This window comes from Diadema antillarum, unplaced genomic scaffold (assembly GCF_040938485.1).
Source record: "Diadema antillarum isolate AM-2024a unplaced genomic scaffold, OU_Dant_1.0 scf00000014, whole genome shotgun sequence".
In the NCBI taxonomy this organism is placed as follows: Eukaryota; Metazoa; Echinodermata; class Echinoidea; order Diadematoida; family Diadematidae; genus Diadema; species Diadema antillarum.
In genome coordinates this window covers 6367267-6386685 of record NW_027270903.1, presented here as the reverse complement: position 1 = coordinate 6386685, position 19419 = coordinate 6367267, and the positions used below count along the sequence as shown (strand labels likewise).

The window sequence follows — 19419 nt, the reverse complement described above, 5'->3', positions numbered from 1 at the left end:
CAAACTAATTATTAACCTGCACTGACACTGTGTACCTCGCTGACATAGAACTGTGAGCGTCATCACGATGATATTAATCGGACTGTTCACATGATTTAATTCGGCTCGCCCAAAGCCAGAGTGTAATGAACTCGAGCGACAACTGGTTGACTGGCGTCATGGTCATGATGGTCGGAGCGTTCCATCCGACTGAGGCAAAGCAGGGACCTATTGTTGTAGGTCCATGGGCAAAGTAAAGTGACAGCGACTGTGTTGATGCTGGACTCCCCACGCCCCTGGTGATGAACCGGTTGACGAGTTTGCGATAAGGGCAGATTTTCGACTGGACACCCCAGCTCATCGACGATGACGAGATCGACATGCGGAGGAGGTCTTCATGCGTCGACCAAACAGACGTCGAGCTAAGTGGCCACACCCCCACTAATTTCATTTTCCCAACTAACCAAACCCCTTCCCCTTCCGTAAAGTAAAATGGTCGTAAAGGGTCTCCTGTTAATGAGTATTAAAGAGATGAGTGCGAGAGAGAGGTCCAGTTATATTATGTATTATTGATTAGTGTTGCAAAGGTGACAAAATGTAATTCCGTAGATATCTGCAGAAAATGTGTCATGAGTTGTAAAAAGGAAATTGTTTGTGAGCCATTCATTATTTCAGGCCTACGGGAAGGCCGGTGAATAAATATGATGTTAGAAGCATTATAGTTAACTATATAAATTGTACCCTTGTTTATATTTTGTCCTCACCCCTGTGGAGAAATATTAGGTCCCTTTTAAATTTTGGTATTGAAAGTTGATGATGATTGGTGTCTATGTGATTACCTAACCCCCGACCAGTACAGAGAGAAGCTAACAGACCAGACCAACATTTATCCGCCTCTGTACAACATTGGTCGCCCCCTTGAGACAATAATTTGGGGTTTGGGGGGTTAGATATATATATTATATATATATATATATATATACATGTATATATATATATAATATATATATATATATGGCGTTTGTGAAATACGAAATAACTCATCAGCCCGTGTATTTGAATATCGTAGAGTATCTTTTGCTTTGCCTCCTGCAGTTATTGGTACGAGTAATTAGATTTGGGAAATCGGTGTCAAGTCCACAGTTAAAAGTGGATGCAGTCATCTGAGCACCAAAGTGTTAATGGTAAACGAGATTTTTTACAGATTTAAGATATGTATAATAATACATGACGCAAATCTCTCGTTTGAAGAGGCTACACCCCAGTGAATAATGCCAGTGCATATCTTGGCAATCAATGACTTAAAGTCAAAGATATAAAACACCTGTTTCTTGACCCTGGCCTAATCTAAGCATCAGTCATCGCCACAGCGCCACAGGAGGGGGGGGGGGGGGGGGGCACCGCGAGAGGAGGAGATTGTTTTGGTTTTGGCATGGGCCATGTAGCTCCATGGTGCGTGTGTGTGTGTACGTGTGTGTGTGTGAGTGTAGACATTCAGCGTATGCAGACAGAGCATGCCTGTACTGTAGTGACCGGAACTATTGTCATTCCATTTTGCTCTCCCCTTCTCCCTCCCCCATCTCTCCCCCCTCTCCCTCCCTCTCTCCCCCTCGCTCTCCCTCTCCCTCTCCCTCTCTCTCTCTCTCTCTCCCTCTCTCTCTCTTTCTCAATGATCCAGTCAGCAGGCTGATTGTAACCAGGGAGGTAGTCTCACCTCCCCGTTGTAACTCACTGCCCCGTTGTAACTCACTGCCAAATAGCACATTGTCAGCACCGGCAAACTGGCAATGCTCTCCTTCTTATTCCTGTATTTTCGTTATTTACGGGTCGATTTTTTTCGTTCGAAATGTAAAATGGATGACCATAGAATTTCTCAATAGAATATAAAATTGAAAACTTTCGAAAGGATAGAGAAAATTGAGTTCACTTTGAATGGTCTGCCACAGGCAGATATCCTTATCATGCTCTTACGTAATACGACAGCTGCTTTCTCAACGATCCAGTCAGCAGGCTGATTGTAACCAGGGAGGTAGTCTCACCTCCCCGTTGTAACTCACTGCCAAATAGCACATTGTCAGCACCGGCAAACTGGCAATGCTCTCCTTCTTATTCCTGTATTTTCGTTATTTACGGGTCGATTTTTTTCGTTCGAAATGTAAAATGGATGACCATAGAATTTCTCAATAGAATATAAAATTGAAAACTTTCGAAAGGATAGAGAAAATTGAGTTCACTTTGAATGGTCTGCCACAGGCAGATATCCTTATCATGCTCTTACGTAATACGACAGCTGCTTTCTCAACGATCCAGTCAGCAGGCTGATTGTAACCAGGGAGTAGTCTCACCTCCCCGTTGTAACTCACTGCCAAATAGCACCGGCAAACTGGCAATGCTCTCCTTCTTATTCCTGTATTTTCGTTATTTACGGGTCAATTTTTTTCGTTCGGAATGTAAAATGGATGACCATAGAATTTCTCAATAGAATATAAAATTGAAAACTTTAAAAAGGGTAGAGAAAATTGAGTTCACTTTGAATGGTCTGCCACAGGCAGATATCCTTATCATGCTCTTACGTAATACGACAGCTGCTGGAGTCATCAAACCCTGGCTTGGCCTCCAGGTTTGTCACGCCTGAGCAGAAAGTTTATTTGCAATGGACAAGTACTTCGACTCCCAACTCCCAAACGACAAATATACGCACCCCACTTTGGGTAACCTCAGTTGAGGACTCGCCTCAAACGAGGGATTGACGGCATGATATCTATTGACTTCTATATTGTATTGAATTATACGGAGAAATTTAAGTTTTTACATGATATGATGCTGTGTGTTTGTTATGTTAATGTAATTGGTATTTGTTATTATTAAAATGTTCATACAATATATGTTGTGTGATGTAATTTTTATGTTTTTTGATGTGACGCATTATAATTTAGCCTTCGGGCTACTACTTTGCATGTTTGTTCTAATAAACCATTATCAAATCAAACCAAGGTGGATGAGCTGGCACCATTTGACTACATGTACATCGTTATTTGTTGTTTTTTTTTTGTCCCTGGTCACGTGGTGCAAAAAAAAGAAAGAAAGATAAAAAAAAAAGAATAACTATTTGGCGTCCAGCGTTGAGTTCGCTCGATGCAGATTGAAGTGGTTTTTTTTTTCAGGGTCTGAAGGGGGGTATACGTTCGCACCAAGCGCACCCCCGCCCCCCGTGACGCCCATGTATCATTAGAAACAAAGAGAAGGAAATTGTGTGAGTGTGTGTGTGTGTGTAGGGGGGGGGGGGAAGTAGAGAAAGGATTTGATATTTATCAGTGCCATTTGAAGGGCTCTATCCTCTCAACCCGCAGTTAACCCCAGCATACTTGTTTTTTTCCAGCGCATAACGTGTTTTGTGTGGGCATTGACAATAGAATTGTTAAACTTCATTGCACGTGTTGTCTTTAATACAGGGGAGACTGGGTTGAAGTGGGAAAATGAATTGTGATTTGATAAATTTTTTGTCTACTTTTCTGACATTCAAAATATATAGGGCACTCATGTCTCGGACCCGAAAGCTGCATCAAAGCTACATGATGCCTTTACTTCATATTCCCCGATAATTACAAGTGTCATATTTGTGTTATTCACAGGCCCCTCAATGATTAAACAAAAGAAAAAAAAATAAAGGGGAGCTTCTGAATGGGATGAAGTTATTGGCCATCTCGTGGGAAAAGTGGGACATAGGGCATGTAGATTAGGGAGAAGAGTGAAAACCAGTAGGCTATAGACAATATTCTCTCTGAAAAAAATTCGAGTGAAAATATTCACTCTTGAAGGAGTGAATACAAAAAAGAGTGAATTTCGAGTGAAACTGGAGTGAAATTCGAGTGAAAATGTTCATTTCACTCATTTTGGAGTGACCTCAGGGATCACTCGAAGATTTTGGAGTGATCTCTGACGTCACTCTAAAACGAGTGAGAATGAACTTTTTCACTCAAAATTCACTCCAATTTCACTCTAAATTCACTCTTTTTTGTATTCACTCTTTTAGGAGTGAATATTTTCACTCGATTTTTTTAGAGAGTAATATTACAAGCATGAGCATTGTGTGTGTGTGTGCATGTGCGCGTTTCATCGCAAAATGTTATAATACATTCCACATGGTCCATCAAAGAAAATCACAACTAAGAGATCCTGAAATTGAACGAAAATAATAAGAAAATATGTGATATCTTTATCAGATGAATAAAGGGAGAGGTGGGACAGTGATGTCTAATTCAACTCCAGCACCCCAACAAAATCAAAATGGCTGCTAACGTCACAATTTCCCACTTTTGCAAAATTCATATGGCAAATTCGCTTACTCATATGACCTTTATGATTATCAACTGAGCAGGCTAATTAGGTGCCCTCTTGAAGCCGTAGCAATGAATTCAGAAGGCACATTATACTGAATGCAAAAAGAGAAAAAAAGAAAAAGAAAAAATATGTCATGAAAAAGAATTCAAAATTAAACTTTCCGTCACATGGCATTGCCGAGCTGTTACCATGCATGTGATTGCATGTAAATACTCTGATGCCTATAATGCCAAATAGCCATTATAGGGGATACGACCTGGGGGGCATTTCATGAAGCATTTTGTCCGACAAAGTTGTCGGATTTTAGTAGCTTGTAACAGTTTGTCAGAAAATATCCGACCCAAATGCTTCATGAAATGCCCCCCTGAAAGATTCCCAGTTCTTGCACCCCACTCTCCCTTATGATTGTTTGGCACATCAGTTTATTTCACAAAAAAAAAAACAACACTGAGAGGAAAAAGGAAGATCGAGTTGAGAGAAAAAGAGAAAGGGTTCAGAAAGAACAAAGAGTGCAATTAAGACCCCTATCGAATTATTCATAATCACCATGTTCTTACAATTATTTTTTTTTAAACACAAAATATCGATTTCAACTGGATAGCATAAGCTGGCTCACAAACGAGCATTCACCTTTTAGATGATTTTGAGTACATTTTGTTTAAATCTTCAATTTATTACACATCCTTCACATTACTCGTAACGAAATAATGCTGAAACCGTAATTCATAACGACCCGTAATGTGATATGCTTGGTATTTTTTCCAAACGTCATATGAAGATTTCCTTTTTTGCAAGCTTTACAAAATTTTGCATGTTTGAAGAACAATAGCATCGTGTATGAAACTAATAGGCCTATCATACGCCAATACTTGATAGGGAAAAATTGAAAAACTACCCGAAGGTCATTCTAAAGAATGATTATAAATGCTCCTCTTTTGTACTTATAGTAACGGTTGGATTTTTTTTTTTTCTTGGGGTGTAAAGAAATTCTCTGGAAATCTAAAGTATTTACTCCTCTCCACCATAAAGCTGTTTTCAATCTTTATTTTCTGAGGAAGGGCCTAAATTACCTATTTTACCCCTATAACAAAAAAGCTTACGAAAGAGATGTACTTTTCAATGTTGTGAAAGACAAGTCTCAACATGAATTATAGTAAGACAGGAATCATTCAATTGAAGAGAGAAAACGTACTTTTAATGGCCGGCGCCGGGTATCAATTGGGGGGGGGGGGGGGGGGGGGGGGGCACCTCAAACTTCTTGGCCATGTTATCAAAAGATATAATCGATTTTAAATTTCAACACACAGGCTGCCATCAACTTTATAATCAATTTCAACTCTTCATATTAAAATCAGGGCCGAGTGCCACTTCACGGTTTCATTTAATAGCTAACAAGCAAAAAAATAAAATAATGATAATGCATAACAAATAATAATTAACAAAAAAAAAAGGTCTTCAGTGCCATTTTCTGCACTTCTGTAGGCCTATGGTGCCACTCCGAGCTTCCTGCATCTGGCAAGCAAGCCAAAAAAAAAAAAAAAACATATTAAAGCAGAGACTCCAACCCAATGCACCTTCTGATCTGGAGATTCTCCCGCCTGAAACCCCTAGCAAACGGGAGACTCCAAGTTGATGTGTGCGAAGCGCGAAGTTCCTAGGGTTCTTGATGCTCTCTGGTTCTATTAAAGGCTTTTTTTCAGCATACAAAAGCAATAAGTAAGAAATCCTTTCCAACGGGAGACACAGAGCCAGGGCGGGAGAAATTAAATCTCAAACGGGAGAACGGGAGATTTTGCAAAAATTGGTTTTCGGCGGGAGATCTCCCGTCGAAAATGGGAGAGTTGGAGTCCTCTGTTAAAGCCTTCTTTTGAGTGCCACTTACGCCCTTCCGGCCCCCCAGTTCCGCCGGCCCTGCTTTTCGTTTAAATCGGTTAGGAATAGTAATCAACATCAAACTCAAAATGTGTTTCTGACAGAAAGAAAATAAAACTGCAACCCCCAATTAGTGACAGAAAAGTACCGTACAACGGGTTACGATCCACGGGAGTGATCGATAACTCAACAATGATTGTATTCGTAAAAGTAAATCGGGCATGATTTCGACTGTACTGGGGTTGCGCTTGCCGTCCATCTGTGATCGGCGCTGTAATCCCTGTATCGATCGACTGCAGGAACTGACGGTCTTGATCTTTGGACTTGATCTTGCACGCTCAATGCGCAGCGCAGCCGTAGCCGTGGTAGCTAGCTAGCTGTACTGTGCGACGATCTTTGTGCGCAATAACTGAGTATGCAGCTCCGCAGCGGCTGGGCAATGCATGCTACTACATAGATACTAGTACGTGCATGCTAGCTCGCGCTCGACCAACGCGCTCGGCATGCAGGATAGGCGCCTATCCTGCCGCTGCGTTGCATACTCAATTACAAATTGCGCAAAAAGATCGTCGGCCTACTGTATTAAGCTAGCTAAGCATGCATACTAGTAATCTGCTGCTGCTATTAGGGAGCCTTTATATTAGCGACGACCTACGACGACTAAAACGGTAGAGGCAAAAGCTGGGTAATTTTCAAAGGTAAGGAGATATTTGAACATGACATAGACTATATATCAGAAGGGTTTTCTAGAGAAATACCACACGAATACTGACTTAGAATCCAATGTACATAATGATAGCCTAAAATAACTTTATCAACTACCAACGTTAGCTGTTAGATGTCAAACAAGTTAGACTCATCCGCATAGTCATAGCCGTAGCCCGTAGGCCTATTAAACCGTTAAGACGTTCCGTTGCTTTTGGCGTTCAATCATAGTCACTCATACCGGAATTGACTCGTCCCCTCGTAATCTTATTGAGTTGTAACGTTAATCCGTTAGTCGTGGGACTAAAACACTGAACAACAGTCTAACGTTAAAACTAGAAAAAAATTCTACCAGTCAGATTATACAGTAAGGTAGCTTGTTAGAGGGTTATTTTACATAGGCTTATCTACCAACTAGGGTCTAGACCTACTGTACTGAGTATTGCCTATGTCTAGGACTAGGCCTAGTTAGTCCTGTTACGGTTAGAGAATCTTTCAATATTCTTAGTAACAGTTGCTAGATATCTACAGGCCTCGTATTAAAGTTAGGCCTAGCGTTAAAGCCCTAACGTTAACGTTAATCACTGTAAAAGAGCTAGACTACAGTGCAGCAGTAACCGTTAACAGTGAAAGGAGATAGTTATCCCTCCCACTCGACGGTTTGCATTGAGTTTGCATTTGGACTCTCTAACATTAGCAGTTAGAATCTACAAATAGTTTGCATCAATTTGCATTAGAGTAGCGGACCCAGTTTGCGGTAGGTTAAAGGCCTTTTCAAGGGTAGGTGTTCTATTTAAAAGTTAGTAACGTTAGACCTAGTAAGTAGTATTCTGGTAAAACGGGCAACAAAAAATAAATGATTTTTTTTTTTTTAATTAGGCCTAGAGTCTACTTGAAGAGATACCAGAGGCCTCTTGACAGGGCACCACAATTGTGTATGGTGGACAACTACCCTATAAACCGTTACTAGTCATAATATTAATAATCAATAATTTTATGCAGAAAATTTCCAACCATTAAGAGGACCCGGTTTGCGGTAGGGGGGTCCAGTTTGCAGCACCCCACACAAAAATGTCCCCTAATTTCTTCAAACATTAAAATTTTGCAAAAACAAAATATTTTTTTGATGGTCCAACTAACTGTAACTCGTTAGACAGTTTTCAGCTTGTTAGAACACTTAATTAGATTCATTATCTCGATCCTTCACGATTTCATAGTTTTTCAAGATCGCATGTACTTCATCAATTTCCATCCATTTTGACATGTAAAATAGCGCTATGTGTGTTACTAGTATTCCATAGGGGTGCCGCAAACCAGACCCATCCCGACATTTTGGTCACTGTTGCATTCCTCAAAACTGACAAAGGAAATGAATTTTAGAATGTTTAACACAGTTACACGAGGAATCCTTACCATGCCAAGCTTCTTTTGATAGTAAGATGTATAAAGATACAAACAAGGGATGATGGTGGTTGCCTAGCAACAGAACAAAATCTTAACTGTCGCTTTGTTAAGAAAATCATGCTTTTTAAAAAACAGCGTCACACAGACGGTTTAAATTAGAATTATGAAGGCCATCATCCGAGTTATTTCATGATTCTGGTATCAAAAGAAGGCTCTTCCGTTGCTCTTCAAATAAAACAATTTTAGTAAATTAGGAAAAAAAAACCTTCAAGGGCCTACTTTTGAAGATATGGTTAGATATTCCTAGGGGTGCCGCAAACTTGACCCCTGCAGCAAACTGGTTCCCTGACTCTAGGCCTACCTTGGGTTTATAGGTGGGAGAATCTCCAGATCAGTAGGTGCTTGGGGTTGGAGTCTCTGTCAAAGCTATAGACCTAAACGTGTTACAAAGTATGTAGGTATTTGTTTTGGGCACTCTTTATAATAAGACACTTCACTGGATACATGTTTTTGCCTCTGCCCTTATTGGCTTTCTTTGCGGTAGCACCTACAAGAATATTGTTTCAGATAGATTTAAACGTTCTTTGTTGTTGTTATCGAGTTTTAACTCTTTTAATTTTGCAGCAAAATCCATTGGTGAAGAACTCACAAAACAGTTCCGGCATGGCTCTTCGGGCCAAGAATGACTTTTCTCAGGTGAAGGCGTACTTCTCAACTAAAGAATGGGCGGACATGAACGACTATGAGAAGATGAGGTTGAAGAACATCAAAGAAAACTATGAGATGATGCGAGAAGTTGGTAAGAAGCAAAGAGTGATAAGTTATGGAAGTGAAATATATCTAGGGCCTAGGTAGGGCCTATAGTTCAGACAAAAGCATGACATGAACATTGGAGTCTAGATTTAGATTTTTTTTTTTATTTCTGTAATTATAATTGTTGTTAGATCTCGAGCCATGTGTAATCATCAAAATAAAATTCATGTAAGAATACACTCCTGTCACGGTATTATGTATTCATTTAAATCATGTGACAGAATTTCGTACGGATTTGTATGTTTATTCCATGCCAGCTCTTGAATATGGACGCAAGAATAGAAGTTATAGAAGAGTAGGTCCTAGGCTATATGTGTGCTCCCTTGTGGGTGTTGGGTTTGGGACAAGACTGTTATGGGTCAAAACTATCACAATTACATTAGTCCATCATATTCTGTTTGCATTGAAACAGTTGCAGTAGATTTATATTGTTGGCATACGGTTTTATGGATAGGTTTAGAGAAATGAAATGAAATCATCCCTCCCTGCTTTTTTTTCTTCATGTGTATTAAAATTATTATGTACGAGGGCTGCATGCAAATCAAGAGAATCTTAAGCTGTAACGTTAGCCCTGCTGTATTTTTCATTGTACGCTTATATTACTGATACGTTTCTGCTGTACATTGCGTAAAGGCAATGAAAAAAATATTCTGGTAACAAGTGTGATTATGTATTCGCATGTAGGCTACTCTGGCTCGCACAATGTATGTATGGGTGTATGTTCAATAGTTTATTTAGTTCAATAGTTTATTTATTTCCATCATCACAAAGAAAAGAAAAGAAAAAGTTGACATAATCCAAAGTGATACAATTTTTTTATTCATTTCTCTTACACTCGTCCGATAAAGGATTTTTTTCAACACAATATAAAGTATATTATACACGAATGATGTCGTAAAAAGAAACAATGCATTTTGTCATGGCAACAAAAATAGTAAATAATCACAATGATGGAAAACAGTGTTCCACTAAAAAAGCCACGCTTGTAAAACGTGGAACACTGGAACAAAACAACAGCACCAATTTGTTATACCAATAAGACATATTCATTTTACATTCTTCTATATACTATTGTACATTTTACTCATTGATATAATGATGTTGATACTATGAACAATACTTACTAGGATTTTAGGATGCAAACGTATAAACTATATCACATATCACATTTGTGGCACAGACACTATGGGGCCAGGTGTGCCAGGAAAATTGAACGGAAAGGAAGATATGCAATCGGCCACAAAAAAACATAACGACGACAACAACAACAACAATAAATACACAGAAACAACAGAATTTGAGGAAATGCACTCACACAGATACTGGACAAAGAAGAACGAGGAAAAAGGAGCAGGGAAGAATAGAGAAGGAAAAGGAGAGGGATGGAAAAGGTCTGTGGACACACTACAAAATCTCAAGGAAAAGTGAAACATGACGGGTTTTTTCATTGAACAGAATTAACTGGTATATTTAGAAAACAAATATTTTTTGAGTTTATACTTAAATGTAATTAACTTCACAGATTCTTTTAGATCATTATCTAAGCTATTCCAGAATCTGGGTCCGGTATAAACAAATGTATTTTGAGTGTGTACAGTTCTAACTAAGGGAAGATGAAATTCTTTAGATTGTCTAGTGGGATAATTATGTACGTGGCTGTTACGGTGAAATAAAGAATAAAATATTTTGGGTAGATGATTGCAGTTGTAATTAAACATAAATTGACCAAGTTGAAACAAATACAACTCTTTTGTTTTCAGAATTTTGTGCTCAAGGAAATGCTTGTCAGTATGTGCTCGGATATGAAGGTTAAAAACGATTCTGAGCGCCATCTTTTGCAGAAGAAAAAGTTTATCTAACAATGTCGAATATGTATTCCCCCAAGCAAGAATTCCGTAATTCAAGTACGGCAATACCAAACTTGAATAAAGCGTAATCAAAGCCGAAGAAGGAAGATAATATTTCAATCTATTCATTATGCCTATGTTACGTGCAATTACTTTACAAATATTGTTTATGTGACACTTCCATGATAACTTATTATCAACACAAACACCTAAGAATTTAATAGACGAAACCTCTTCTAGGGGAGTAGTGTCAAATATAACATTACCTGGTAATCTATCTAAAGAATTACTGAAAAACATATACTTTGTCTTCTCAATATTCAGTGACAATTTATTTGCATATATCCATTGTGAGACATTCTTCAATTCATGTTCATGTACAATGTATGTTCATGTACAATGATAATACAGGAATCAATCAATCAAATCAAAATCAAATACCGTTTGTGAGCGTACATTGATCGTTCATCAATGAAATATCAGGACCGAAGGATCACCGCTACATTTACATACAATGTAAAGGGAATTGTTATATAGGGATAGGAATAGCGTAAAGAGATTTGTTCAGGGTTTTTGTTTCGGATTAGTTTTGTTAGTGGAACATAGGTCTTTTTGTCTTAGTTTCTTTGTTTCATCCATTTTCAAAGTATATCAGTCAATCGATCATACAATTTCTTGTATTATGTGTGGGGGAATGCACCCTACAAGCCCAGCTTTTTAGCATTCCTCCCCATTTTCAACATTTTCTTATGCTTACAATTTTCTAAACTTAACCTTTATTTGTTATTATGAAATCTATGTACCGGTACTTGTATTCAATTTCTGTAATATATTTATATATTTCTGTTGGAAATAAAAAAATGGATGAATGAATGAATGAATACAGGGAATTTGTGTTCAGGGTCTTGTTTTGCATCCATGTTTAAAATCCCGTTTCGCTTTAAACAGGACTAAATGTTCCAGCTCCAGACTTCATGCAGAGTAGTCGAAAGAGGAAGAAATCAAGAAAAAGAGAGAGTGACAGTGAAGACGAGGAATGGACGCCTGGAGGCTGGAAGAAGAAATATACCAAACCAAGAGGTTAACGTCTCGGCTTTTCTTGTTTACAGGCTGTAATGTTTCTTCTCTTAAGATGCCAGAGCATAAAGTGCGTGTAGCATTATTCCTTGTTCTGGCTAGCCATTATTTTTACTTTTCTGACAGCACGTGATAACTAACAAAATAAGGTTGCAGTTCGTTTTTCCGAAGGTTCGTTATTCCAAAGGCTCTCTAGTCCGAAGGTTCGTTATTCCAAAGATTCTTTAGTCCGAAGGTTCGTTATTCCGAAGAGTCATTATTCCGAAGAGTCGTTAATCCGAAAATGTGATAAGGTTTGTTATTCCGAAGGTTCATTAATCCGAAAATGAAATAAGGTTCGTTATTCCGAAGGTTCGTTACGGACCTTGTTTTATTGTCGGATCAACGAACTTTCGGAATAACGAACTTTCTTAATAACGCCACAAATATTTGGATTAACGAACCTTTTTTTTTTCATTTCGGATTTAACGAACCTCTAGTTAGACCCATAAGGAATTTGTGTGTTTCAGATTAACGAATCTTCGGAATAACGAACAGCACCCAAAAAGTCGGTAAGATTTAAGATCTTCGGTACTGAGGGATATCGGCCTTCTACATTGCAGAATAAAGGGGATGAGTGAAAGGTCACGAGAAGCAAAAGCACGCAGAAAGATGGTGTACTCGTATTATCGTGATACACTGTATATCACCTGCTTGACGTAAGACAGCAAGATAATAAAGGTCGATATTCAACATTGTTCAACAAGGCCGAAATGTCAATAAAAAGTGAAGTGTAGACATGATTTTTGGACTACTCTGCCAGAGTCTTTTTTTCTTCTTTGAAGAGCGTATGACATGACAAGGCAAAGGAAAAGGGTAAAAAGGTAAATGAATTTGCTCGGGAGTGAATAAGTTTGTTACACAACCGTTTTTAGATCACCTCTGTCATTGGTACATTTCCTGTGGGCATTCGTCAATGAAACATCATATCAAGGTAAATAAACGGGTTGAGCGTTTCAATTGAGTACGAGGCTGTTCTGTTTGTTAATGATTATGATTAACCTTGCCTAAATATGATTTTATACAGATTTTTTTTTTTCACAGAAATCTTATATCTATTTAAAAGCGCAAAGGTCACACACTGCTAAAATCAGTAGAGGCTATGGAATTATCAAGTCTGTTCAATCATGCCAATTAAGAATTGCGGTTTCTGTTAATTATATTTGGTGTTGTTCAAGTAAGTCTCTGTCAAGAATTTCCAAAGACTACTAACAGTTCAGTTGAAGGTAAGGACAGGAGGTCATGCAGAAGTTGTCGACATGATTTTTTGTTTTTGTCATATACAGCGCTTACGACCTTCTAGCTTCAATGTGATTGAAAAACTATGTAAGTAAATTTACTGGCGAATAAATGTCTTTACATCGAAACAAATGTGCCATATATTGTCACTTAATATTACTGTGGAAACTGTTCCAGCAATCTTTGCTCTCATTCTAATTAAAATGTTATCGTTATTGTTTATTGACCGAGGTGTAAGTAAACCCCAAAATACATGATATGGCTAACGTGTTCATTTTTCGTCTTTCTCAAATGACTTTGTGTTTAATCCACAGCATCGTTTAAGACACCATTTAAAGCATCGCCCAGGAAGGAAAAGAAGAAAAGCTCTTGTGGAAATGCTTCAAAAGTGAGTAAAATGACGAGTGGATAGATATTGTTTTACCAAACAACGAAACGGTCACTGTACTTCGATTAGACATTTTATTCTCAAGCGGAAGATAAGCTAACGAGTTAGCTATAGAATCTGTATTTGGCAAAAATGGAAAATAATCTGATAATAGCAATGATGTACAATATGACAGGGGGGGGGGGGGGATGTAACGGGTCAAGGAGAAAAGTGAAAAAAAACCCCACAGATTTGATACTAATGGATTTGAATTCTACTCGCTTTAAGTCTTACAGTAATGGCGGTTGGTGTCATGAAAAGAAGGAATGAGACATTTTCCTTTGTACAGAGACAACAGAAAGATCACCTTCGATAAGTAATCTAGAGCATCACAGTGTTAATGACTGAATATTAAGGTGATAGCAAGGGGTTAAAGCAAGATCTATGAAAATGTTACAAAGACTCTGGGAAATTCAACTTCAATGTAACTTCCTTTCGTCATGTTCGTTGGAAATGTAGAAGGCAGACTCGGCTAGATCACCCACTGGGCACCTTGGAGATCCTCTGGGCGATGGGGACAAAACTAGGGATGGACAGATATCAGATCTTTTGGACTGGAAGGATTGCGGGGACAGGCAGGTGGAATCCAACGTTGACTCTCGTCCAAGCGCACCTGCAGATGACAGGACTGGTGGTCCAGTAAAATCAACCACAAAAGAGACAACTGCCAGTCCTTCTCCATTCAGACCGCCTGGACCAATGCAAGTTGGGCGGAAAGCAGGGCGACCATTAGGTAAAATTGATAATAACGTTATGAAAAACAACAACAAACAAACAAACAAACAAACAAAATCCCTATGAACTTTATCAGTCGCAGGCATTTTTTTAAATTATGTAAATATAGAGTGCGTATGTATTCAAATTAGTATAATGAAGCCATGAAATGACGCGCTGCGTTATGGGTTTTGATTCCTGTCAAATGGTCATCTATGATCCTTCAACAAGGTCTTCAGGGCTGCCACGGTAAGAAGAAAAAAGTGCTTATAGTCGTAACTCCTTTCCTAAATATTCATTAGTTGCAAATTTGGTAATACAATACCAAAGTATACATTTTGATAATGGAATTAATTTAGACATTTACACTCCATTTCTCCGAATCATGGACATTGTTATCAGTGTACTTATATTTTCGGTGATATTGCTGAAAATAATTTTGATGTATTCATGAAATTATGCTTAAGAAAGTAAATCACACAAGCCAACTTGGTTTGTATATTTCACAACTCTGTATCAACAATCATTAGAGCGAAATGTATATAAAAGAGAAGAACATAACAATAACATATTGAAGATCAGCATGACTTTAAGATAAACATTTTTAAACTTTTGTGAAGACAGCGCGAGCCCGTGTCTGAAAAAGCCTGAAACAACAACAAAAACAGGAATACATGAAATACATAAAATTGTTAATGATGTGTGACTCATCAAAGACTAAAGCATGTATACATTGGAGCCAAGTGGATACAAAATCAAAACTGCAATGAATACAGACCGCTCAAGACTCTATTTCCTGAAATGTGTCCAGGACCTGCCTTGCAAAATGATCGCTAAGAGGACCACCATACCATTTCAGAGAACCGCACGTGCAAACCATAGATTCACGAGCAGTAAACAAACGGCTCTCCATTTTTAATTCTTAGAGAAACGACGCGAAGCTTCGACGGCACCAGCTCCAACATCTCGTTATCCCAGAAGAGCAGTATCCAAGAAATGCTACAAGGAAGACGACGTACCAGATGAGGATCACTACATATGTGAGTAGGCTATTCTAGTTTAGACGAAGATACTGTCACTTTTTGTTACGTTTTGTTAATAACTTGTTGCAAATATAGCAAGAATCTCTAGAATACAAGAAAGAAGGAACACATGAACAGTGAATGATTAGTAGCATACACATTGATTTGGGAATCGGGGCTTTTGGGATTTCTCTTGAATCATTCTGCATTGTAGATAAACGAAAGCAGTTTCACTCTTTATAGACGTTAAAAAAATTCTTGTAAACGGTAGCCAGACTCGTTCTCTGGTATTTTTGATTCACATCAAGTAAAGTCTGAGGCTGCAGTGCAATATTGACATCGCTTTGTATTTGCTCTTGATGGGTTGATAACTTCGACAATATCAACTTGTCCAGAAATAATATAATGATGGCAGCAATCTATGAAAATCCCCATATAGTGATCCTTCAAAGGGCTAAAAACAACATTATTTTCCATAAAATACTTATCAGTAGAAATTGAAGAAACTATATCCTTGCGAAATGCTGTGGGTTTTTCTTTGACAAAAAAAAATATCGGCAAAACCTGCGGATCAAACAAGAGTCACATTTGATCAAGAAATATGACAGCCATCATGGCATAACCTACAATTTAAAGGTGATTATGCCATAAGTCATGGAATAGCAACATGTTATAATATATAAGTTCATTATATTCTGTCAATTCCCGATGACGAGAACAATATTAATCACATGTGATTTAAAAAGATGAGCATTTAAGATGATCTAGGTTTACAGAGATCTCACTGAGAGTTACCAATACAAAATACTAGTAGTTGCTTTCCTTCCCTATTGTCAGTTTGCGAAGAATGTAGTGAGATATACGAAGGTGAGTGCGAGAAACATCCACTGGTAATCATCCGAGACGCAACCGTACCAAAGGGTTGCAAAAACAGAGCGAGGAACACCCTCCCAGGAGGCCTGGTGATCGGACAGTCTTCTATTCCTGGAGCTGGACTAGGGGTCAAAGCTACTGAGCACATACCCAAGGGCCATCGGTTCGGACCTTATGAAGGTGATATAGTGGACGCAGAGACCGGCTTCGACAGCGGGTATGCGTGGGAAGTAAGTCAAGTTCATTTTTTTTTCTTTTCAGGTTAAGTACCTCTTTTTAGCCATGTTATATGAACAGGTTGTTATTTTCAAAGTTAGATAACAAAATTATGGCCCCTGTTTGAAAGTAAGACCGTGAATGAGAGAATGACCTCTCGTGCTTTATTTCTCCTCAGAAAATCCAGCAAAAACTAGCTCGGCAGAAATGAAACGAGGTGTAAATCATGTTCTCAAGGCACACTCGCTTTTGTGAAGATTTAAGAATAAAGTAAATTCTTAAAGAATTTTTTTTTTTCTAGCAGCTTTACGAAGCTTTACTATTGGAATAACGCAATGGATGATTTCATAAAGCAAGACTATACCTGTATTTGATACCTATATGACTGAGAAAAGATTAAATCCTAATGTGTTTCCCTTACTTTCCGAGTCTCAGGATTTTACTGAAAGTCAACTACTGTATTACACGTTAGGATAGACACTCGTGAACCAAAAAAAAAAAATAGATAAATTAATAAAAAATACATGTGTGTGTGAGTGTGTGTGTGTGTTTGTGTGTGTATGGCGTCTGGCTGAGTGTGCATATTCAATTCGCTTTCAGAAATTACTCTTGCATCGCTGGTAAAAGGCTTCGATGACATGCGAGCAACAATTGTTTTGTAGAAATTGCATGTTATAGATTTCAGCCAGTTTTCGGCCCTCTCAAAATCACAAGTCAAATTAAACAAAAACAAAACAAAACTTAAAGCTCCTTCAGAAATTGCATAGGTTTCACTCTTACTGTTTAATTTCAAAATGTCAAACTATCATTTGTAACATGCAAGATTTGTTAGATTCTCCTTGTTATTAACATAATTTCCTTCTTCAAATGTAGGTGTGTCTAGATGGCAAGCCGCATCACTACGTTGACAGTAGAAGCGAGGAAACGGGCAACTGGATGAGGTATATCAACTGTGCCCGAAACGAGACAGAGCAGAACCTCGTTTCTTTCCAGTACCTTGGACAGATCTACTACCGCACCTTCAAACCAATCTGCCCTGGCACTGAACTGTTGGTCTTCTATGGCGATCAGTATGCAAAGGAACTTGGAATACAGCTGCACCGCAACAAACTTAAAGCCTGCACAGGTAATCGTAATTATAGAAGCTATGATAATAAGCCAGTTAGGGGTTCCAGTTTGAGCATGAGCATTTGCACCGAGAGACAGGTTGGTTTTCAATTTCACTGAGATAAGCATCTGTAATGCTATGATTTTTAATGGAATCCTTATAAATGGTGCCTGCTAGTATATACATGTACATCCACCTGACAGCAAGCCTGGTATTTGGCAGTGTTAACAGAAAAAATTTGTTAAAGTATTCAAAACAGCACAATAAAATAGATGCTCCCCAAAGTGTTAATTGACGAACCATTCTGGTCACTTCATCTACACAGGCTCATTCTTTGATAGAATACGAGTTCCATAAAATGCTATGTCGGGCAAGCTGCTGCATTATGTCGCTTTGAATTGAGCGAAGTGCCTAACCAACTAAGAAAAATGAAAGGTCATTTGTACCCATGTGCACATGAGCTATCTCCGAACTGGCTTATAGGAAGTTAGGTTCCTACCATGCAGCGATATATGAACCTTACGTGTGGACATAATCATTCCTTTACTTGATTTGAGTTTTCGGGAAACTAGCACTTTAATTTTTTATCAACGAAACGGTATGAAAACGACAAAATGAGAAAAAGAAGGGAAAAACACACAAAATCGCATGCTAAACGTAAACCAGGGGAAATATTCTGGTTCTTGTTTCACATGATATAATATATATCTTTGATTTCTTCTAAATTTACTTTCTGAATGTCGTTCGTTTTCGATCTTGCTTTGTTTTGCGTGAAATAAACTAATTTTTCTTACGGCAGTAAGCGAATCAACTATAAACATAAATGTCCATCGGATTTCAACACTGTGGTGTCCTGGCTTTGATTGAGTAATGACTTACATGTACAAGGTATTGAGTCATCTCTTGCGAACATATTACCGAGTTCTTTGTTATCTATGCCTCCTCCGGAGGAAAAAAATGCCTGTGTTGGGGGGGGGGGGGGGGGCATTACTTAAATTTGAAACACAAATTAGCATTAGCTTTAGCATTAGCATTATAAAACTTATAATTCGTATGTTAATAAGATATTTTCTAGGTAACACGGGATAAATATAGTGCCCTTTTCATTTGTTACACAGGAGTGACAAGTTCATATCTCCCTAAGGTTTCAATATGTTTCACTTTTTGTAGATCCTGGACTCTACACATGTGAGGTGTGCGGGAGAGTGTTCTCACGACCCAGGTATCTAGCCGGACATCTCAAGTACAGCCATGGTCACGTTGGGTTGTTACCAGACCAAGATGCTCCCGATGCAGCCTTCTTGGCCTTTATCAATCGTCAACAGCAGCAGTGGCCCATGCGAGGAACCAATGACAGACGTTCAGACGTATCATCTAAGCAGAGCCATGCCAGATACCCAGCATGCAAGAAGTGTGGTCAAATGTTCCAGTCTTTAACGCTATTCACACGGCACTTGACGAACCATCCTGAGGAACTGTGTAGTCTGAAATCCAAAGTGTATGAGCAGGACGCGTCGAAGGGAAGCGAAGACATGGGGCTGTTTGCACAATCTGCCAGATTACCGGAGGAAAATCAGCGAACCACAGGAAATGAATCCGCTTGTGATGATATCAGCACATTTCTTAGAACAGACCAAAATATCTCTAGTCCATCAAATATAAAACTTCATCAGACAAATGAAATCTATAGTAAGCAAATTCCTTCTTGTTCAAAGAAAAGCGTAACCTCAAATACTAAATTTC

The 19419-nt window shown here is 38.5% G+C and overlaps 1 protein-coding gene across 1 annotated transcript; it reads left to right on the top strand.

The window, feature by feature from the left end:
* The first annotated feature begins 8964 nt into the window (after window positions 1–8964).
* On the top strand, window positions 8965–19401 carry LOC139722361 (histone-lysine N-methyltransferase PRDM9-like). The gene is made up of 9 exons (XM_071633671.1): window positions 8965–9100; window positions 11910–12041; window positions 13631–13704; window positions 14203–14476; window positions 15384–15497; window positions 16317–16582; window positions 17442–17694; window positions 18847–19087; window positions 19392–19401. The coding sequence occupies exons 1-9, from the start codon at window positions 8965–8967 to the stop codon at window positions 19399–19401; spliced, it is 1500 nt and encodes a 499-aa protein (XP_071489772.1).
* The last annotated feature ends 18 nt before the right edge of the window (window positions 19402–19419 follow it).